This window comes from Siphateles boraxobius, unplaced genomic scaffold (genome assembly GCF_051911475.1).
Source record: "Siphateles boraxobius isolate OS27281-9 unplaced genomic scaffold, OSU_SipBor_1 41, whole genome shotgun sequence".
Taxonomy (NCBI): Eukaryota; Metazoa; Chordata; class Actinopteri; order Cypriniformes; family Leuciscidae; genus Siphateles; species Siphateles boraxobius.
In genome coordinates, this window is record NW_027509042.1 from 18,620,391 (window position 1) to 18,640,198 (window position 19,808).

Consider the following 19,808-nt stretch of genomic DNA (forward strand, 5'->3'; position numbering starts at 1 on the left):
CTACGCCGCCGCCGGCCAAGCTGCATCAGCGCTTCACTCTATGGCGGTACTTCAAGTGTTCCAAGCCAAGCTTCTCCGCTCTATGGACGAGTCTGGCCCCGAACCCGAAGCCTTTAAGGACCTACGCAGCGCGACTGACATAGCCCTGCGAGCCACGAAGGCCACCGCCCAGTCTATCGGCCGTGCCATGGCTAATTTGACTGTTCTCGAGCGCCATCTGTGGTTGACTCTGACTGAGATGAAGGACGCGGATAAGGCGCCATTTCTCGACGCGCCTATCTCCACCAGCGGGCTGTTTGGACCGGCGGTTAAGGGTTTCGCCGAACGCTTCACTGAGGCCCAGAATGCTTCACAAGCTATGCGGCATTTCCTGCCCAAGCGCTCCAGCTCATCGCAGAGCAGACAGAGGCCGCCGCAGCCGCAGCGGGCTAGAACAGCCCCCACCGCCTCTCAGCCCGCGCCTCAGGCTGACGCTCGACGCCGCTCGCGCTCTCACAACCGCAAGCCGCCTTCTGAGCGACGGGGTCCTCGGCCCAAGATTGTGCTGAACCCCGAGCCTCGAAAGCCGTCCTAGCCACAAGAATGAAAAGAGAGAGTGCGTGTCTCGCAAAAGCCGGACCACTCTCTCTGCAAAAGCTCAAGCATTACCCAGTCCCCTTACAGGCGGCTGGATATGTTCATACAGCAGTCAATGGGCCAGTCACAGAGCTCGCTCACCTGCAAACAAACGCCGTTTTTACGGCGACGCACAGAAAACACAAAAAGAGTCTTTTTCTGCCTGTGTCACTAAGGGTTCACATGTCCACAAGGTGTGCATTCCCAGATACTGTCAAAACAGTGCCAAATTCATTCCCAGCTCAAGCTGCGCACCCCATGAATGTAGATCACGTGCCTACGGTCATGTACGCACCACTACACACAAGCACTGTTCACACAGTTATAAATTCATCCCCAGTAAAAGCGGGAAACATTATAAAAGTGACGCGTGTGCCTACCACTGTTTATGCACCCCCACTTATAAACACTGTCCTTACAGTGTCAAACACAACCCCAGCCCAGGCTGCGAGTTTTACAGACACAGCGCGCGCTGCTGTAATCACACACGCGCCCATTCACTCAGCTGCTCAGCGCGCGCCCGCGCCTCTGAGAGCTATGAGCTCAGGCGATTCGCTGGCCGGGTCCCTGCGTCACAGCGGCCCGCCCCTAGCCTGTATTCAGCCCATATCTGTACACGCAGCGGCATGGGAAAATATTCCAGATATGCCGAAATGGGTATTGAATATAGTAAAGCACGGATACTCGCTCCAGTTCGCTCGCAGACCACCACGTTTTACGACTGTGGTCGAGACGAAAGTGAGAAAAGAGTGCTCACATGTTCTACGCACCGAGGTGCGCAAACTAATAGAAAAGGGTGCTGTGGAAACTGTTCCCCCCTCTCTGAGCGAGGCAGGTTTTTACAGCCGCTATTTTCTCGTCCCGAAAAAGGATGGCGGTCTCCGCCCCATCCTAGATCTCAGACACCTGAACAAAGCACTAATGATTCGCTCGTTCAGAATGTTAACAACCAAGCATATCCTCGCGCAAGTACGCCCAGGAGATTGGTTTCTCTCAGTGGATCTGAAAGATGCTTACTTTCACATTCCAATAGCGCCTCATCACAGGCCGTTTCTGAGATTCGCTTTCGAGGGACAGTCGTACCAGTACACAGTACTTCCGTTCGGCCTGTCCCTGGCTCCCCGTACATTCACGAAATGTATGGATGCAGCACTTTCCCCCCTAAGGCGAAGGGGAGTGCGAATACTGAATTATCTCGACGATTGGCTGATTCTAGCACAATCAGAGAGTCAGTTAATAACACACAGATCTTGGATTATCAGCCATTTAGAATGCCTGGGTCTAAGAATCAATTTTGCAAAAAGCATACTATCTCCCAGCCAGAGGATTTCTTTCCTGGGAATAGTTCTAGACTCGATGCAAATGACAGCGCGTCTCTCATCAGAGCGCGCGCTCACCATCCGGCGCCTTGCAACATCATTCAGGGCGGGCGCGCTCGCCCCCGTCAAGCGGTTTCAGAGGATGCTCGGTCTCATGGCCTCAGCATCGGCCGTACTCCAGCTAGGATTGTTGCATATGCGCCCTCTCCAACGCTGGCTCAAGAGCCGCGTCCCTACTCACGCGTGGCGTTCGGGCCACCTTTTAATCAGAGCGAACCACGGCTGTATAAAAGCCCTGACGCACTGGAAAGCCGCCGACTGGTACCAGTCAGGCGTGAGTCTGGGTGTGAACACAAGGAGAAAGATGATAACGACAGATGCCTCCAAAATAGGTTGGGGGGCCCTTTACGAGGGCAGGCCTGTCTCCGGCTTTTGGTCAAACCCGGAGAAGCGCCTACACATAAACTGTCTGGAAATGAAAGCGGTCGCTTTGGCTCTCAGAGCCCTGCTCCCACAGCTGAGAAACGAACACGTCTTGGTCCGAACGGACAACATGACGGTAGTATCGTACATAAATCGCCAGGGTGGACTCAGGTCGAGCTCCATGCATTCAATGGCCAGGAGACTCATTTTATGGTCCCAGCACTCTGAGAGCAGCGCATGTGCCAGGTGCCCTGAACCAGGGGGCGGACATGCTATCCAGAGACAAAATTCTCCCAGGAGAATGGGCTCTCAACCCGCTGACGATTCACTGGTTATGGAAAACCTTTGGCAAAGCGGAGATCGACCTCTTCGCCTCCAAGGAGAACGCGCACTGCCCTCTTTTCTTCACGAAAAGCATGGATGCGCTCGCCCAGAGCTGGCCGAGCCGTCCCTTATATGCCTTTCCCCCGATCGCGATGCTACCGCAGGTCATCAGTCGGGTCAGAGAGGAGAAAGACGCAGTGCTGCTGATAGCCCCACTCTGGAAGAACCAAACATGGTTTCCAGATCTGATGCAAATGCAATCTGCACCACGGCCGATTCCACTGAGGCCAGACCTCCTCAGTCAGGCCAACGGGATGATATTTCATCCCCGCCCCGATCTGTGGGCCCTTCATGCATGGCCCCTCAACGGGTTCCCAGGAACCTCACGAGCGGAGCACTAAAAACCATCGCTGAGGCGCGGGCGCCCTCCACGAGACGCTTATATGCCCAGAAATGGAAAGTGTTCAGTGTCTGGTGTAATGCCAAGGGCCTGAACCCTGAAACATGCGAGATTACGAACGTACTCGCTTTTCTACAAGGGCTTCTGGAGGCGGGCCGCGCCCCCTCCACGCTCAAAGTATATGTGGCGGCCATCACAGCATCACACGACCCTGTAATGGAACGTCCATTGGGAAGAAACGACCTAATTATTCGTTTCCTAAGGGGCGCTAGGAGGATGAACCCTTCACGCCCCCCCTCAGTGCCGATCTGGGACCTAGCTACTGTCCTAGACGCTCTTAAAGGGCCTCCGTTCGAACCACTCCGAACCGTGCACCTTAAACAGCTCTCGCTCAAGACTGCGCTCTTGCTGGCACTCGCCTCGGTCAAGAGAGTGGGCGACCTGCACGCGCTTTCGACAAGCGCTGCCTGCCTAGAATTCGGACCTAACGACTGCAGGGTCGTCCTTAGACCGAAACATGGGTATATTCCTAAAGTGCTCACCACTCCCTTCAGAGCACAGGTTATCTCCCTAACTGCGCTATCGTCCCCAGCAGACGAACACGACGCTAATCTACTCTGCCCCGTTAGGGCTCTCAGAGTGTATTTGGAGCGTTCTGCCCTATTCAGACAGACAGAACAACTGTTTGTATGCTTTGGCGGCCGTACGAAAGGTTCCGCCGTTTCAAAGCAGAGAATCTCTCACTGGATAGTTGAAGCTATAGCGCTGGCTTATGAAGCTAAGGGACTTCAATGCCCCTGGGGAGTCAAAGCACACTCCACCAGGAGTGTGGCTTCTTCCTGGGCATGGTCGAGCGGGATACCGATCGAGGATATTTGTGCGGCGGCAGGCTGGGCCTCACCGTCCACATTTATCAGGTTCTACAACCTACAGGTCCCGACACTGCATTCCAATGTACTATCAGCATGATGCTAGTTGAACTACGAGTTCGTATCTAGATTATGTATGTGCTTGTGTCACACTGAGCGCCTTCTAGCCGCTCTGTATTCTTTCCCACATATAAAGCTCGCCTCTGCCGGCTAGTTGGATGATAACTTTGCTTTTTTAGCTCAGGCACCTGCCTCTGGCTATCATAAGGCGAAGTTCAGCACGCACGGCGTTTTGCATGGTGTTCCCATAGCGTAAGCTACTTACGCAATAGGAGAGACCTCTCGAAAGGGAACGACTCGGTTACTAACGTAACCTCGGTTCCCTGAGAGGAGGGAACGAGTATTGCGTAAGCTGCCGTGCTTGTGCTTGGTTAGTTCGCTTCAGTCGTTTTAACCTAAAGAACTCTCATGACGGGGCGCCCAATATATAGCTCTTGGCCACGCCCATCTTGGCGGGCTCTGACGCGCGCGGGCGCGAAGCGCGCTCATTGGTCGCGCATTCAGAGTCGCCCCGTCATTGGTTCGAGCAAGTTGCCGCAGCACAGCCAATGACCGAGCTGCCTTCGTTCATTGCTGTCAGCTGTGCAGCTGCAATGCGTTTTACATAAAGACTTCAATATTCTCGAGAAAAGGAGTTTTCCCATAGCGTAAGCTACTTACGCAATACTCGTTCCCTCCTCTCAGGGAACCGAGGTTACGTTAGTAACCGAGTCGTTTTACCTTATGGGAGAAATGTGCTAAGACCAAAACTTCACTGACTTATAAAAGCCATAAAGCCACAGTATAGGCTATATTGAATCCTTAATTTCACCAGAAATTTTTGTTTTAGACATTTTTATATAGACAAGTAACATTATCTTGAATGATGTCACTGGCAATTTACTTAATAACCTCAATGTAATTCTCTGTTACTTGGTTTGTTTAGTATCTTTTATAGTCACAAATATTGAAAATTAGGCAAAGTCAAATTAAAGTGAACCTATATGTGACCCGAGACCACAAAACCTGTCACAAGGGTCATTTTTACAAAAAAACTGAGATTTATACATCAACGGAAAGTGTATTTATTCTTATAGGACAATATTTGGCCGAGATACAACTATTTTAAAATCTGGAATCTAAGAGTGCAAAAAATCTAAACATTGAGAAAATCGCCTTTAAAGTTGTACATTTATGTTTGCGATTTTGCTGCATCCACTCACAAAAATATATTTTTTATATATTTACGGTAGGAAATTTACAAAATATCTTCATGGAACATGATCTTTACTTAATATCCTAATGTTTTTTGGCATAATAGAAAAATCAATAAAATAATTTTGAATTTGGCTATTGCCACAAATATACCCGTGCGACTTGTGACTGGTTTTGTGGTCCAGGGTGACATATTTGAAATCATTTGTTGCTTCTTGGGAACATTATGTGGACATGTAATCTAATAATTTTTTTTAACTTCATGAACAGCAGGCCTTTACCAGCAAGTCTGTTTACCATTTCTTAAAGGGGCAGTTAACCCAAAAATTTAAATTTTCATAATTTACTCACCTTCATGTTGTTCCAAACCTGTATGACTTTTTTTCTTCTGTGGAACATACAATTAATTTTGTTTGTGTGTGTGTGTGTTTTCCCCACCTATCCATACAATGTCAGTGGTAACCAACATTCTTCATAATATCTCCTTTTGTGTTCTACAGAAGATTGAACATATTTAAATTGTTGGTCGAACTATTGCTTTAATAGTCTTAAAAATAGTGTTTGTAATGATACAGTACGGTCCAAAACAAGTATGAAAACCAGTGTGTTTGTTTTTGGTAATATAAACTTTGCCACATTTAAATCAGTCTACATACACATTTTGGACAGTGCAAAGCTGTTTTCACTGACCTGAATTTTTTCATACACAAGAATGTCTGTGTAAGGGAATTTTCGGTCTTTCAGGCCATCCTTGCATCCTCACCAACAAGGCTAAAACCGTTCCTCAAGTTTCACTTCTTAAAACATCTCATTGCAGAAATTACCCCAGTTAGCTTCACAGTTTGTAAGATTGTAGTAACATAAACAAATTCGTCACAGATTTTGCTGTAGTTATTTTATCCAGGATTAATTTAATATGCACTCTACACTAGATAAAAGATTGCTAGTGTTGTGGACATCCTGCAACATTGTTGAGATGATGTTTACTAGATCTAGTTCAGATGTTCTGATATTCAGATGTCTCATTGTTCAAAACGTGAAAATGTAGCTTTACGTTAATGTAGCTTACATAATATTGTTCTGGTTGGTCAAAACCTGCAGTCGCTCCTGTAGATTTTTATAATTTTTTCATAAGCAAGAATGTCTGTTTTAATTTGTGTCTCATTGTTCAAAATAATGCCTTTTATGCAGCTTACATAATATTAGCATTATATGTAGTGTTTATTATCATTATATATCAGGTGTCAGAATCAGTTTACAATGGAAAAAAATGTAAATTGGTCTAAAAACTAAGTTGCATTAAACACACCTTATCCAGAAGAACATGATGATGATGATAATTTTAAATATTAGTATATAAAATCAAGAAGCACAATTTATAACAAACGTAAGAAACGTCTCCTAACATATTATTAGTTTGTTCGAATCAAGCCTTTTAGAAGTTTTCTGAATTCAATGTAACCATTTTGTTCTCCCACTTAAATGATCTTTATTTAATTTTTCCCCAGGTGGCGACAGACAAGGTAGCAGGCAAGCTGAGTTCGACTCTTTCATGGGTGAAGAACTCAGTGTCGCACACGGTGAGTCAGATGGCTAGTCAGGTGGCCACGCCCTCCTCGCTGCACACCACTGTGGCTTCATCCACTGCCTCACTGTCCTCGCCCTCCTCAGCCTCCCCGTCCCAGCTCAGCCCAGACGATGTGGAGCTGCTGGCCAAACTAGAGGAGCAGAACAGGTACGAGTGCTTCACACAATGTCATCTGGATGATTTTTGCATTCTTAGTGTTTACCAAAGCACAACACTTTTAACTATTTTCCCATTCCCAAAGCATTTTGGGAGCACTTTGTCAGAACATTGCAGTGCTTATTGGGTATTAACACCGTCTATTAGGGCTGTGTTCGAAATATTGATACGCTGATGTACCGTCACATACTCCTAGCTGATATGGATATGAATACCGATACAGAAGGAGATTCTGTAGCACATGCACAGACTTGTTGGCTGCGCTTAATTTGAAAACAAAAACAGCATTTATAAAGGAATTGAGAAGTGCTGGGTTTCTAAATGAATGAACATAATAAATAATAGGGCCGTGCGATTTATTTAATTTTTAGTTTCGATTTTGACTTCCAACGATCATTAAGATCGATAGTCGAGATAAAATGATTATTGTGCCTCATTCTGTTCTTTGTAGTGCGCTTTCAGCCCTCATTAAAAGTCCAAACTTAACGAATTAGTCAAATCATGTAATGTGACTGTCGTTTTATGAGGTATACTGTGGGATGTGGGCTGGGCAAAAAAAAAAAGAATTAATTTTTTTAATTTGTCAATTAATCGTATTTTTTTTTTAAATGTGGTCGATTCGATATTGATTTGCAAAAGCCATGAATCGACATTTTTTCTGTGAATGTGACAGATGCTGGTGCACCTCTCAGCGTGAAAGACGTTCTGGACAGTTGAAGGAACTGTCAACACTGTCCCGATTCAGTGAACGTATACCATAGAGAAAGACAACACGTGTACAAGCATTATTTTATGCTGAAAAGCAGAAAGTTAAAGTCTACAAGCTTTCTTTCATTTTTTTGAAAGGAAATATTTGTGTTGTTTATTTACTTCTAATTTGCCTTCAGCCTTGGATACTTTCCCTTTAAAGTTTGTCCAAACTTGTGTTGAGGAGCTCTAGTCTTGTCCAGTTTCTCTTCTGGTGTGGTCCAAATTTAGCCTACTCTTAATACAAACAGTGATATGTCAAGAGCACCGACATGATGTTAACACAGTGAAGCCTTTACTGGGGTGGCTGTGTTGTGTTCTCAGACAAGTGGTGACAGTACATTTCCAAATACAGAACCTGGGAGAGACAAAGGTCTGTGGAGCTGTCTGCGTATCAGTCTTCCTTTTTTGTCTCTGTCTTCAATTGTTTACATTATAACATCTTTGAGAAGTTAGAAAATTTGCTCCAAACTGTGATGTTCATGTGAGTGACACTGGTTCGAGTCTTGCTGGTTATGTGTCTTGATCCTATTCTACCTCTCACTCTGCAGTTTTATATACAGGTCCTTCTCAAAAAATTAGCATATTGTGATAAAGTTCATTATTTTCCATAATGTAATGATAAAAATGTAACTTTCAAATATTTTAGATTCATTGCACACCAACTGAAATATGTCAGGTCTTTTATTGTTTTAATACTGATGATTTTGGCATACAGCTCATGAAAACCCGAAATTCCTATCTCAAAAAATTAGCATATCATGAAAGGGGTCTCTAAACGAGCTATTACCCTAATCATCTGAATCAACTAATTAACTCTAAACACCTGCAAAAGATTCCTGAGGCTTTTAAAAACTCCCAGCCTGTTTCATTACTCAAAACCAAAATCATGGGTAAGACTGCCGACCTGACTGCTGTCCAGAAGGCCATCATTGACACCCTCAAGCAAGAGGGTAAGACACAGAAAGAAATTTCTGAACAAATAGGCTGTTCCCAGAGTGCTGTATCAAGGCACCTCAGTGGGAAGGAAAAAGTGTGGCAAAAAACGCTGCACAACGAGAAGAGTTGACCGGACCCTGAGGAAGATTGTGGAGAAGGACCGATTCCAGACCTTGGGGACCTGCGGAAGCAGTGGACTGAGTCTGGAGTAGAAACATCCAGAGCCACCGTGCACAGGCGTGTGCAGGAAATGGGCTACAGGTGCCGCATTCCCCAGGTCAAGCCACTTTTGAACCAGAAACAGCGGCAGAAGCGCCTGACCTGGGCTACAGAGAAGCAGGACTGGACTGTTGCTCAGTGGTCCAAAGTACTTTTTTCGGATGAAAGCAAATTTTGCATGTCATTCGGAAATCAAGGTGCCAGAGTCTGGAGTAGTGTTGTCACGATACTAGAATTTCTAACTTCGATACCATACCTTGAAAAATATCGATATTCGATACCATTTACGATACCACAGAGAAAAAAACTGCCACAATATTAAGGGGGTCTTTTTTTATTTAAAGCTAAATATAACAAGTCTAGAACATGACAATGAGGTATATTTTACATGAAAAAAATGTCCTGAGTTCTATCTGTTAATATTATTTCATTGGACAAGAGCTAACATGAGCCGTTGTTTTTTTATTACCTACTGTTATCAAAGATTAAAATATACTGTTACAAATGCATTGTTCATCGGTCATAAATGCTGGTTAATACATTAACGTAAATCAAAGATTAAAATATACTGTAGCAAATGCATTGTTCATCGGTCATAAATGCTGGTTAATATATTAACGTAAATCAAAGATTAAAATATACTGTAACAAATGCATTGTTCATCGGTCATAAATGCTGGTTAATATATTAACGTAAATCAAAGATTAAAATATACTGTAACAAATGCATTGTTCATCGGTCAAAAATGCTGGTTAATATATTAACGTAAATCAAAGATTAAAATATACTGTAACAAATGCATTGTTCATCGGTCATAAATGCTGGTTAATAGCCTACATTAACGTAATTTGATGAACAGATTTAAATGCAAACGTGCGTGCATCACGCGCGGAAACAATGCTCAATGGATTGGCATGAAGTCAAGTCACCTTTATTTATATATTGCTTTTAACAATACAGATTGTGTCAAAGCACTTAACAGTATCAAATTGGAGTGTGAAGCGCGTCTCCGCGCTATTCTCCGACATGCCCGCTCGCGGTGTGTAGCGCGTGCCCTGTCCACACTATTCTCCGACATGCCCGCTCGCGGTGTGTTTTTTTACACGTGTCAGCGCTATTCTCCGGCATGCCCGCTCGCGGTGTGTTTTTTACGCGTGTCCGCGCTATTCTCCGGCATGCCCGCTCGCGGTGTTCTTTATCAATCAACCAAAGCCGGTCGCGGCGCCACACTCGCCATCTTCCCATTCACTTTTGCTATTTAACCAGAGCGAATGAGACGAGTGCGTCACGTGTCGTGTTTGTCAACGCGCCTTTGGCGAGAAGTGAAAGTGACCCCTCGGCTAGTATCGGTGTATCGATACTTCGGGAAATTAGTATTGGTACCGTTCCGATATTTCAGTATCGATATTTATCGAAATATCGATATTTTTGACAACACTAGTCTGGAGGAAGACTGGGGAGAAGGAAATGCCAAAATGCCTGAAGTCCAGTGTCAAGTACCCACAATCAGTGATGGTCTGGGGTGCCATGTCAGCTGCTGGTGTTGGTCCACTGTGTTTTATCAATGGCAGGGTCAATGCAGCTAGCTATCAGGAGATTTTGAAGCACTTCATGCTTCCATCTGCTGAAAAGCTTTATGGAGATGAAGATTTCATTTTTCAGCACGACCTGGCACCTGCTCACAGTGCCAAAGCCACTGGTAAATGGTTTACTGACCATGGTATTACTGTTCTCAATTGGCCTGCCAACTCTCCTGACCTGAACCCCATGGAGAATCTGTGGCATATTGTGAAGAGAAAGTTGAGAGACGCAAGACCCAACACTCTGGATGAGCTTAAGGCCGCTATCGAAGCATCCTGGGCCTCCATAACACCTCAGCAGTGCCACAGGCTGATTGCCTCCATGCCACGCCACATTGAAGCAGTCATTTCTGCAAAAGGATTCCCGACCAAGTATTGAGTGCATAACTGAACATAATTATTTGAAGGTTGACTTTTTTGTATTAAAAACACTTCTTTTATTGGTTGGATGAAATATGCTATTTTTTTGAGATTTTCATGAGCTGTATGCCATAATCATCAGTATTAAAACAATAAAAGACCTGAAATATTTCAGTTGGTGTGCAATGCATCTAAAATATATGAAAGTTTAATTTTTATCATTACATTATGGAAAATAATGAACTTTATCTCAATATGCTAATTTTTTGAGAAGGACCTGTATGTATGTATATATATATTATTTTTTCAAATGTTTTTGAAAGAAGTCTCTGCATTTGTTTGTATACAGTAAAAACAGTAAATTTGTGAAATATTATTACATTTTCTATGTTCATATATTGCAAAATATAATTGATTCCTGTCAATAATAATTGATTCCAGTGTTTTTGTAACAATGTAAAAGTCTTTACTCTCACTTTTAATCAGTTTCATGCATCTTTTCAAAAAAGTATTAATTTTTTTAAAAAAAGAAAAAAAAGTCTGAATGGTAAATGATTAAAAGTAACATTTATGGTAATGGAATACATGGGTAAGTATTTTAACTAATTTATTGGCAACTAATTTATTCAAAATTTCATCCATGATTTCAGATTGGTTCGGATAACTCGTAGTTTAGTTTAGGAAAACATTTGTTTACCTGTATGATTTTGGACAGCAAACTGAGGGAGGGGAAAAATCAACTATGAATGTGCAGTTTTCCATCTTATTATTCACTTAACCTGTGAAGGCCTCCTTCCCTTTCCTTTACCTCTGTACAGATAAAACGTAGTCAAAATGATTCCAGTGCAGGCTAGACATGTCATTTGGCAATGTCAATTTGTAAAGAAAGACTACGCGCCTGCGCACATATATATTCAAATGCGCATGCTCCTATAGACTAAACACATAATGTGCATGTGCACACCGTCACCGTTTTCACAGATTCACGTTTCTGAAGTTAACACGGAACTTGTTACACGCGTTTTTGATTGTTTACACAATAGATTTTAGAAAAATTCTAAACTTACACCTTTGAACCTATTTTAGGGTATGCGTTCTCGAGCCACCAAGCACTGTTGTCGTGCGTATGAGCGGCTGGAACACATTAAAAGTTTTCTGTTTTCAGTTAAAACGGTGTCGTGTTAGCCGATGTCTAAGTTAATTAATAATGATCTTTGCAATGGAAGTGAATCAATCAAAAACTAACTCTAGCTGGACAATAACTTTATTCTAGAGCTGCTGTAAAGCCAAAACAATCTCTTTTACTTTAATTTCCTATCAGTGTAAAGCTGCTTTGAAACAATCTATATTGTTAAAAGCGCTATATAAATGAAGGTGACTTGATTTGACTTCAGATTTATTACGTTAACCCATTTTGACCTGCAACCTTTACTAAAAAGCAGAGCGGGTGTGGTGCTCAGGCTAGCTGACCTTTGACCCCAGTCTTCATCAGGACAGCTGGAGGCCACAGCTGGTCCCAGAGATCACTAACAATAACCTATCACCCGCTGTCTCTCACAGTATGCATGCCGTCACTGTAACGCTGCCTGGCACATGTCAGAGAGTGTGTCTTCTCTCAAGTCAACACAAGCCTCAGCACTTTCATAATGCTCACGTTAGGCAATTAATCTGATATTGATAGCAAAGCAGAGTAAAACCGATATATATTTGACAGTAAGGCCTTTTAAAATCAGCTGAATTTACTTAAACTGCCACATTAGAAACCAGGAAAGAGACATGTAATAAAATAAAGGCCTTTTCCTTCCTGGTTTCACATAAGAAATTGTTACTGTATCAGCATCTGCAACTAATTTCCTGGTCTTTTTAAAGTGTTAATGGGCATGTTGAACTTTTTGTGAGTATTTATTTGAATTTGTTGTTGGCAGATGAAACACCTACCCCTTTCCTCATTGAGTATTGAATTGATTAGGTTGGAGACCTATTGCTTGCCATCACCTCGTTGTTTTTGGTATCACAGACTGGTTTCGGTATTAGAGCGGAATCAGTGTGATCCGCTTGGGCGAATGCAACACCCACACAGAGTTCTCTCTGCAGCTAGAAAGTAGGGCAGAGGATCTGTGGAGTGTTTGGAGCTCTGACTCTTTACAAATGAGCTTGTCTTACCAATGCAGAAATAGAGCCTCGAGTGCCACTGATGAATCTAAGTTAGGGCTGTGCTGATACAATCAGATATGGATATATCAGAATTTAATTTCTTACAATATTTACTTGAAGTTCTTATCCATATTTTTATTTATTGTTTAATTCATATTTTCTTCAGTTCAGATAATGAAGAAGAAGCAGCTAGTCTAAACCAACATTTCTCTGTGAGGTCAGAGATTTTAGACCTGGCACTCAACAAAACTGAGGCACGAGATTGATACCACAGATGCGCTCTGTCTCTCTGAGACTCTCTCTGGTGTATCTGGAAAAGTTTCAAACGAGTGAAGTGGGAGGTTACCACTACCCAGCTCTACTTTACACTACTGTTCAAAAGTGTGGGGTTATTTATTTGAAAGAAGTATCTTATACTCACCAAGACAGCCGTTTAAGTAAAAAAAAAAGAAAGAAAGAAATATATATATATATATATATATATATATATACATACATATACATACATACTGACCCTTAAGTTTTAAATTGTAATGTATAGGAGCTTACTCCTACTTCTGAATAAAAAATAAAAAAGGTAATTGCTTTCTCAGAATTGGACTTTATAACTCGCAATTGCGAGTTTATATCTCACAATTCTGAGAAAAGAAGTCAGAATTGCAAGAAATAAGCTCGCATTTTTGAGAAAAAATGGCAGAATTGCGAGATGTAAATTTGCAATTGTAAGAAAAAAAGTCACAATTATCTTTTAAATTGTTATATTTTGTGTGGGAAATAAGCTTCCATAGTAATGTACATGGTCAAGACACTTCATACCATGGTCCAAAATGAAAGGCCAAATTAGAGAAAACAATTGACTGAGTAAAAAGCAAAATTTTTTTCTTCATGATTTTGTAACAGGTTATGTTTTACAGAGAGAGACAAAAAATGGATATATTATGCATACAAGTGAATATGCAAAAGAAAAACTGCTAAATAATTCGGTTGTTTAATGCATAATACAGGTTCATAGCCGTTAAGAAATAAAGGCCAGTAATTATTTCTAATTCCCCCACCATTAGCAGGTGCGGCAAATGGTTTTGAGCCTTCTCCATGCATACTCGCACAGATTTTAAACTCCATTGGGATTTTGCTTTGCCGCTGCACTGGTCGAGGGCCTTTGCACTTTAGATAAGCAGTGTTTGTGTGTGTATTTATGTGGGCTCAGAGAGAGAGAGAGAGAGAGAGAGAGTAGGGTGAGACCGAGACAACAAGAGTGTGTGAGAGAAAATCAGGTTGTTTCACTTCTCACAGGCACATTTGGGATTACTTGGAGGAATCCGAGGAAAGACATGTGGATTGCAGAATGAACTTCCCATGGTGAGCAGCTTCACAGTAATACCTTTGATCAATTCTCTATTGCACAACACTGCAGATGCAGCGGAGCTGAAATTCACAGCCAGTTACGGATTTTATTAGCGCGGCCTTTTCCGCTGTCAGTCTTGTTTTTTGTTTGTTGTTGCTTTAATTAATTGAAAAATTACTTGGCTTTCTATCTGCTTTTACAAAGTAAAATGTTTTTTTGTGTGTGTGTCGTGTTTGTTTCATCTACAAGAATTTGCTTTGCACTTTAACCAGCAGTGAATCATTAACACAGAAGCAACAACTGCAATACAAATTATCTTAAATGCTCACTGAATTCATCAAATAGGTAAAGCCCTACAGTACATGTACATTATTTAACATTTAACGTAAGATTTTTTTAAACTAATAATTTGCTTTGCTTTATTTGCATTTAATATAGGCTGGCTTCTAAACATCTTTATGATGGCTTGTCTGTGGATATAAATGTGCAACCATTTGCTGGGTTTCCCCAATGTAAACTTTCTGACCTTTGAGTAAATACCATCTTGATAGAGGTTTGCATCAAGGCTGCAGTGCAGTAGTAGCAGCGCACGCACATACTCTTAAAACATTGGAGACAAGCAGGTGATGCAGGTTCAAGCCCAGCAAGTGACCTGATCTCATTCTAATTTCTCTTTCTCTCCAGTATTATTTCCTGTCCCCTCTTCACTGCAAAGATTTAGCTACTTCTAGATTGTGCCCACACAAATGCAAGCTTCATCTTGCCCCAAATATTATGGAGATTGTCTAGAGAGCTCATTATACACCTGAAGGGATAGTTCACCCAAAAAAAATTAATTTAAATGAAAATGAATTTACTCATCCTCAAGTTTTTCCAAATATGACTTTCTTTATACTGTGGAACATAATAGAAGGTATTTTGAGAAATTGCCAAAACTGTTTGGTTACCATAAATCTTCAAAGTATTATTTTTTTGTTAAACAAAGAAAGCCATACAAGTTTGGAACGACATAAGGGTGAGTAAATGATAACAAAATTGTTTAAAATTTCTTTAGTGAACTGTTCCTTTAATAATAACAAATGTTCTTCAAAGTTTCCTTTTATTTATCTTTTGGTCTTGACTTAACAGAAGGCATGTTGTTTGCCCAATGCAGTGATAGAATTATTATTCATACTAGTTAGAATAATCAGTTGATCCAAGTTTAGAGGTGACTAAGACAACCACAGTCAATTGTATTACATTCCCATGTATCCCACTGCAACTTGCGACTAGAATTTAAAGTAACCTTAAGTTACTTTGAATGCAGTTTACAGTGTGCTTCTATCAAAAATAGGTTTGAAAAGTTATATTTTGGAGGATTAAGGGCCAGTATTTGGAGAAAAACAGTCTCTCTGTTTCCCTTTCTGCCCACCTACCACCAGTAACTCATTCAGCATCGCAACCCCCTCAGCTGTGAACCCCATGAACTCTCTCTTACTGCCTTTCACCCCTAACAACCGTGGCCCCCCTTGTATGACCCAAAAGCGGCTGTAACTGGATCCAGCCTCAGAACCTTGGCCATGACGTCACCTAGTCCTGCCTTTAGAAGCCCGGGGCCCCTCTCTTTTTCCGAGATCAGGTTTCCATGGCCTTGTGTCTGTACTGTCAGCTCTTAAATGTTGAGGTTTCTCACAAGCATTGTTTGCTTGTCTTCCAGCTGATCCAGGGTCAGGTTCACAATGATAGTCCTCCCTGCTGACACTCAGTCGGAGAGGGAAAGTTTTTTTTTTTACTCAAAACTATTTAACATGCGTTTTACTACTTTGTTTTGGAGTTTCATGTTTTGCTGGAAGTGTCAGAAAGATGTAGTCTCTTTTTTTCATGCCTTATCTGACTTTTTTTTGTTTTTCGGATAGGCTGTTTTATTATTTTCCTGTTATTTTTTGTGTGAAAATGCTAATGTGATTAGCCTTGGCTTTTTTCCCCAAGCTAGCACACTCATTTGGCAAGCAGCCAAAGAGTTAATTCTGAATACTTGACTTTTAAGTCTTAAAAAGTGTGACTGTAAAGCTACTGTTAACACCCATCAAGCATTTCTATCTGCTCTGAATTGTAGGGTTTTTTTATAACAATATTAATGTCTCGAAAAAACAAGCCATCCAGTGTTTTTTTTCTCCCATCAGGCAAAAAGACTACTTTAGCCACAGCGGCTGCTACTGTTGCCCAGAATACATCATTAATGTCAACATGAACATCTCGGTACCCTAAGTTTGCCAGCAGTGACATCACAAATGTTTCAAAATGTTTCACAAATGTAGAATGGATGGAAATGTATTTTCTTTTTGCTGGCATCTTGCCCTCATTCCTGCCCCAAAAACCAGTTTGCCATTCAGTTCACTGATTATCAACTTAGAACACTTCCCTGATACTGGAAGGAAATTTGACATAAATCAAGTGTTGTGACTGTTATTGTGTTACCTAATGTGATCGCTTCTCTTATCGCTGTTCCATTTGTACACCAGGACTTCCTTTAAGGCAATACAACTTTTCACTGTGTCAACATTTAGTTAATGTTGGTTGGTATTAGGGTTGCAAAATTCTGGAATTGTCAAAGTTGGAAACTTCCTTTGCAATTAATGGGAATAAACTGAAAATGTGCAAAATTGCAGGTTAACCTATAACAGGGAACTTACATGTAGTTGAAAAAAAAAACATCTAGCTGCATAATCTTGGTTAAAACAACCATACTTAATTCAAATTCAGTTTAATTTCTACATGTAATTGGGAATGTTTATTTTATTCAACATTCATGTTTTTTGTTGTTGTTGTTCAATGAAAGAATCAATTAAAGTTCTACTCACAAAGAAATCAGTCAAAAATTAATTTTTCTTTACATTTGTATTAGTTAACATGCATGTCTGCTTAAGACCAAACACAATGTTTATATTTTGTTTGTGTATATGATACAGTTTGTCTGAATTACCCAACATTTCCATAATTCCAGTAAATTCTTGTTAAGTTTCCAAATTGAAATGTTTTCCCAGCTTAACTTCCAATGGAAATGGAAAGTTTTTCGAAAGTTTCCAGAAATGTACCAAAAATGTTCCGCCCCTTTGCAACCCTAGGTGGTATTAATTAAAGTCTAATGTCACAGTAAGACTTTGTCTTGGTAATGGTATTTATCACAATATAGATAATTTATTATATATGCAAATAAATTAAATATTTCTTAGTTTCTCTTATTGTTTGGAACTTTATCCAAAAGATATTAATAACAAATGAGTAATATTTCTGACACCAGTGCAATAACCACTGCCTCATATTGTATTACACTTGAGTTAAAAACAGAATAATTGTGATTTTCTTATTACTGTTTTTTGAACATTTGGTTTGTATAATGCTTAAGCAAACCTTCACCATGGTAAAATCATACTGCCCAGGTATGCTTTAACCTGATGTAGGTTAACATTGAGTTCATATATCAGTTTCTCTGGGTTTTTTGTGCTTCTTTTAAAAGAACAAGCAAAAATGTTAGTTTACTTTTGTATTAACTGTTATCTCCTATGGTTGTCTTTCCAGGTTGTTGGAGACGGACAGTAAGTCTTTAAAATCTGTGAATGGCTCTCGAAGGAACAGTGGCACCTCACTGGTGTCTAGTTCCTCAGCCTCCTCCAATTTGTCGCACTTGGAGGAGGATTCATGGATCTTGTGGGGACGCATAGTCAACGAGTGGGAAGATGTGTGGAAGAAGAAGGAAAAACAACTAAAGGTAAGCAGATATATTATACATCAAGCTATAGTGCGCAAATCAGATTTATGCCATTTATGATATGAACTGAACATATGGAATTCCAGCTATTATTCTTTTATTTAATCACAACCGTACATGAGATTTAGAGAACAGCTGCAGCAACATCAAATATAGTGCACAATTACACAGCTAAACAGATTTATTGCTGTTGCAAAATAGTGAAACGCATTACAAAGAGGGTCATAAAACATATGGCCCAAATTAAATATGTGAGTGATTTATTGGTAATGCTGCTGTGTTCATGAATAAAGAAAAACTGTAAATGGTCTGAATTAGGCAGCGAACAGAATTAACAGGAAGGTTGGCTCACAGAAAGAAAGGATTGTATTTACTGATGACAGCCTCGGCCACAAAGTAGCTTTTCTAGAGCACTTGTAATGATATATTTGAATAAAAAGATTCAACATTTATTATACAAATGCGTTTATAAAAACCCCCATGGGGTGTGATGGAATGTGAAATCTTTTATCAAGTAGCCCTCTCCGAAACATTCCTCTAAAACTACACGGAAACTTAGGCCTTCTGATATATTTTCCACTTTTTCCTGAATTATTATTTCTACAGTGTTTTTCACATCTCACTCCTACAATAACATTTTCGCAAAAAAGATGGGAAGAAAGAAAATGATATAAATCACATATGCAAATGTTGCAGTTGCCTGCACAATATTGCCACTTTCCCACAGAACTTACTGAGCTCAGTGAGACTGAGAAATTCAGTTTGTGTTTACTGTATGACTTCTTACTAGCCAAAAGGCAGGATATAGGCTCTTCTAGCAAAGCAACAACAGAAGCCCTTTGTAAAGTCTGGTGTTTTAACAAAGACACAATCTCCAGCACACCCATAGAGTGCTTTTGAAGAATCTCAGTGCTAACATTGTATGTAGGTGGAGTCGCATCTCAGACCCTCACAAGAATGAACAGCTGTAGATATCAGCCGTCTGAGCTGCGCAGATGAGCACAGGAAACAGCTTAATCAGGTCAAACATACTTCGCTTACAAAAATATCGAGCTGTGCTGTAGAAGTCTTTGACAAGATTATATTTAGCAGCATAAAATGGTCTTATCCTGTCTGAGTTACAAACTAAACCCTTGGGAGAACATCTGAATACTGACAATCTTGGAACCTTCAGTCATTTTAAGGTGTAATACTTCGAATAAACTAATATCTTCTTAAACCCCGTAGATGTGACAAGTCTGGGAACATGAGAACTTGCTCTTAAGTAAGGCTGTTATGTCCTGACTTTCAGTGTTAATATTTTAAAATGTTTTTTTCTTGTTGTTTTTTTCATAGGAACTGGTCAGGAAAGGCATTCCGCATCACTTCCGAGCAATAGTGTGGCAGCTCTTGTGCAATGCCCAGAATCTACCCATAAAGGAGCAGTACTCTGAGCTGCTGAAGATGACCTCGCCCTGTGAAAAACTCATCCGCAGGGACATTGCCCGTACCTACCCCGAGCACGAGTTCTTTAAGGAGAAGGACAGTTTGGGGCAGGAGGTGCTTTTTAATGTTATGAAGGTTGGTTTTTTCCTTGCATGGGCAAATAGAGCAATGATTTCCATAAGAGATTGAAAGAGAGAGTTTGAATGGACAGGGTGATAGCCAGGATGTCGACCAATTCATCAGCACATTGACATAAAAATTTGATAATTTCAGAAAAAATAAAGACAAGATATTTACTCCGGGACTGCTTATCAGTACATTTATTAAGATTTACTGCATCAAG

The 19,808-nt window shown here is 41.0% G+C and overlaps 2 protein-coding genes across 12 annotated transcripts in view; one reads left to right on the top strand and one right to left on the bottom strand.

Moving 5' to 3' along the window:
* Positions 1-19,808, top strand: part of evi5b (ecotropic viral integration site 5b) — a 65,971-nt gene that overhangs the window by 14,662 nt on the left and 31,501 nt on the right. For 5 of the 11 annotated variants that reach the window (XM_077198808.1, XM_077198800.1, XM_077198799.1 and 2 more), the window contains exons 2-4: positions 6,713-6,939; positions 17,851-18,040; positions 19,376-19,600. In XM_077198808.1, coding sequence (XP_077054923.1) covers positions 6,713-6,939; positions 17,851-18,040; positions 19,376-19,600 — 642 coding nt within the window. Of the gene's footprint in view, positions 1-6,712; positions 6,940-14,240; positions 14,307-17,850; positions 18,041-19,375; positions 19,601-19,808 lie in introns of all 11 variants that reach the window. The other 6 variants (XM_077198807.1, XM_077198805.1, XM_077198806.1 and 3 more) reach the window with 2 other exon arrangements.
* The window catches only part of cunh1orf146 (chromosome unknown C1orf146 homolog), an 84,393-nt gene that overhangs the window by 5,037 nt on the left and 59,548 nt on the right, over positions 1-19,808 (bottom strand). The window lies entirely within an intron of this gene.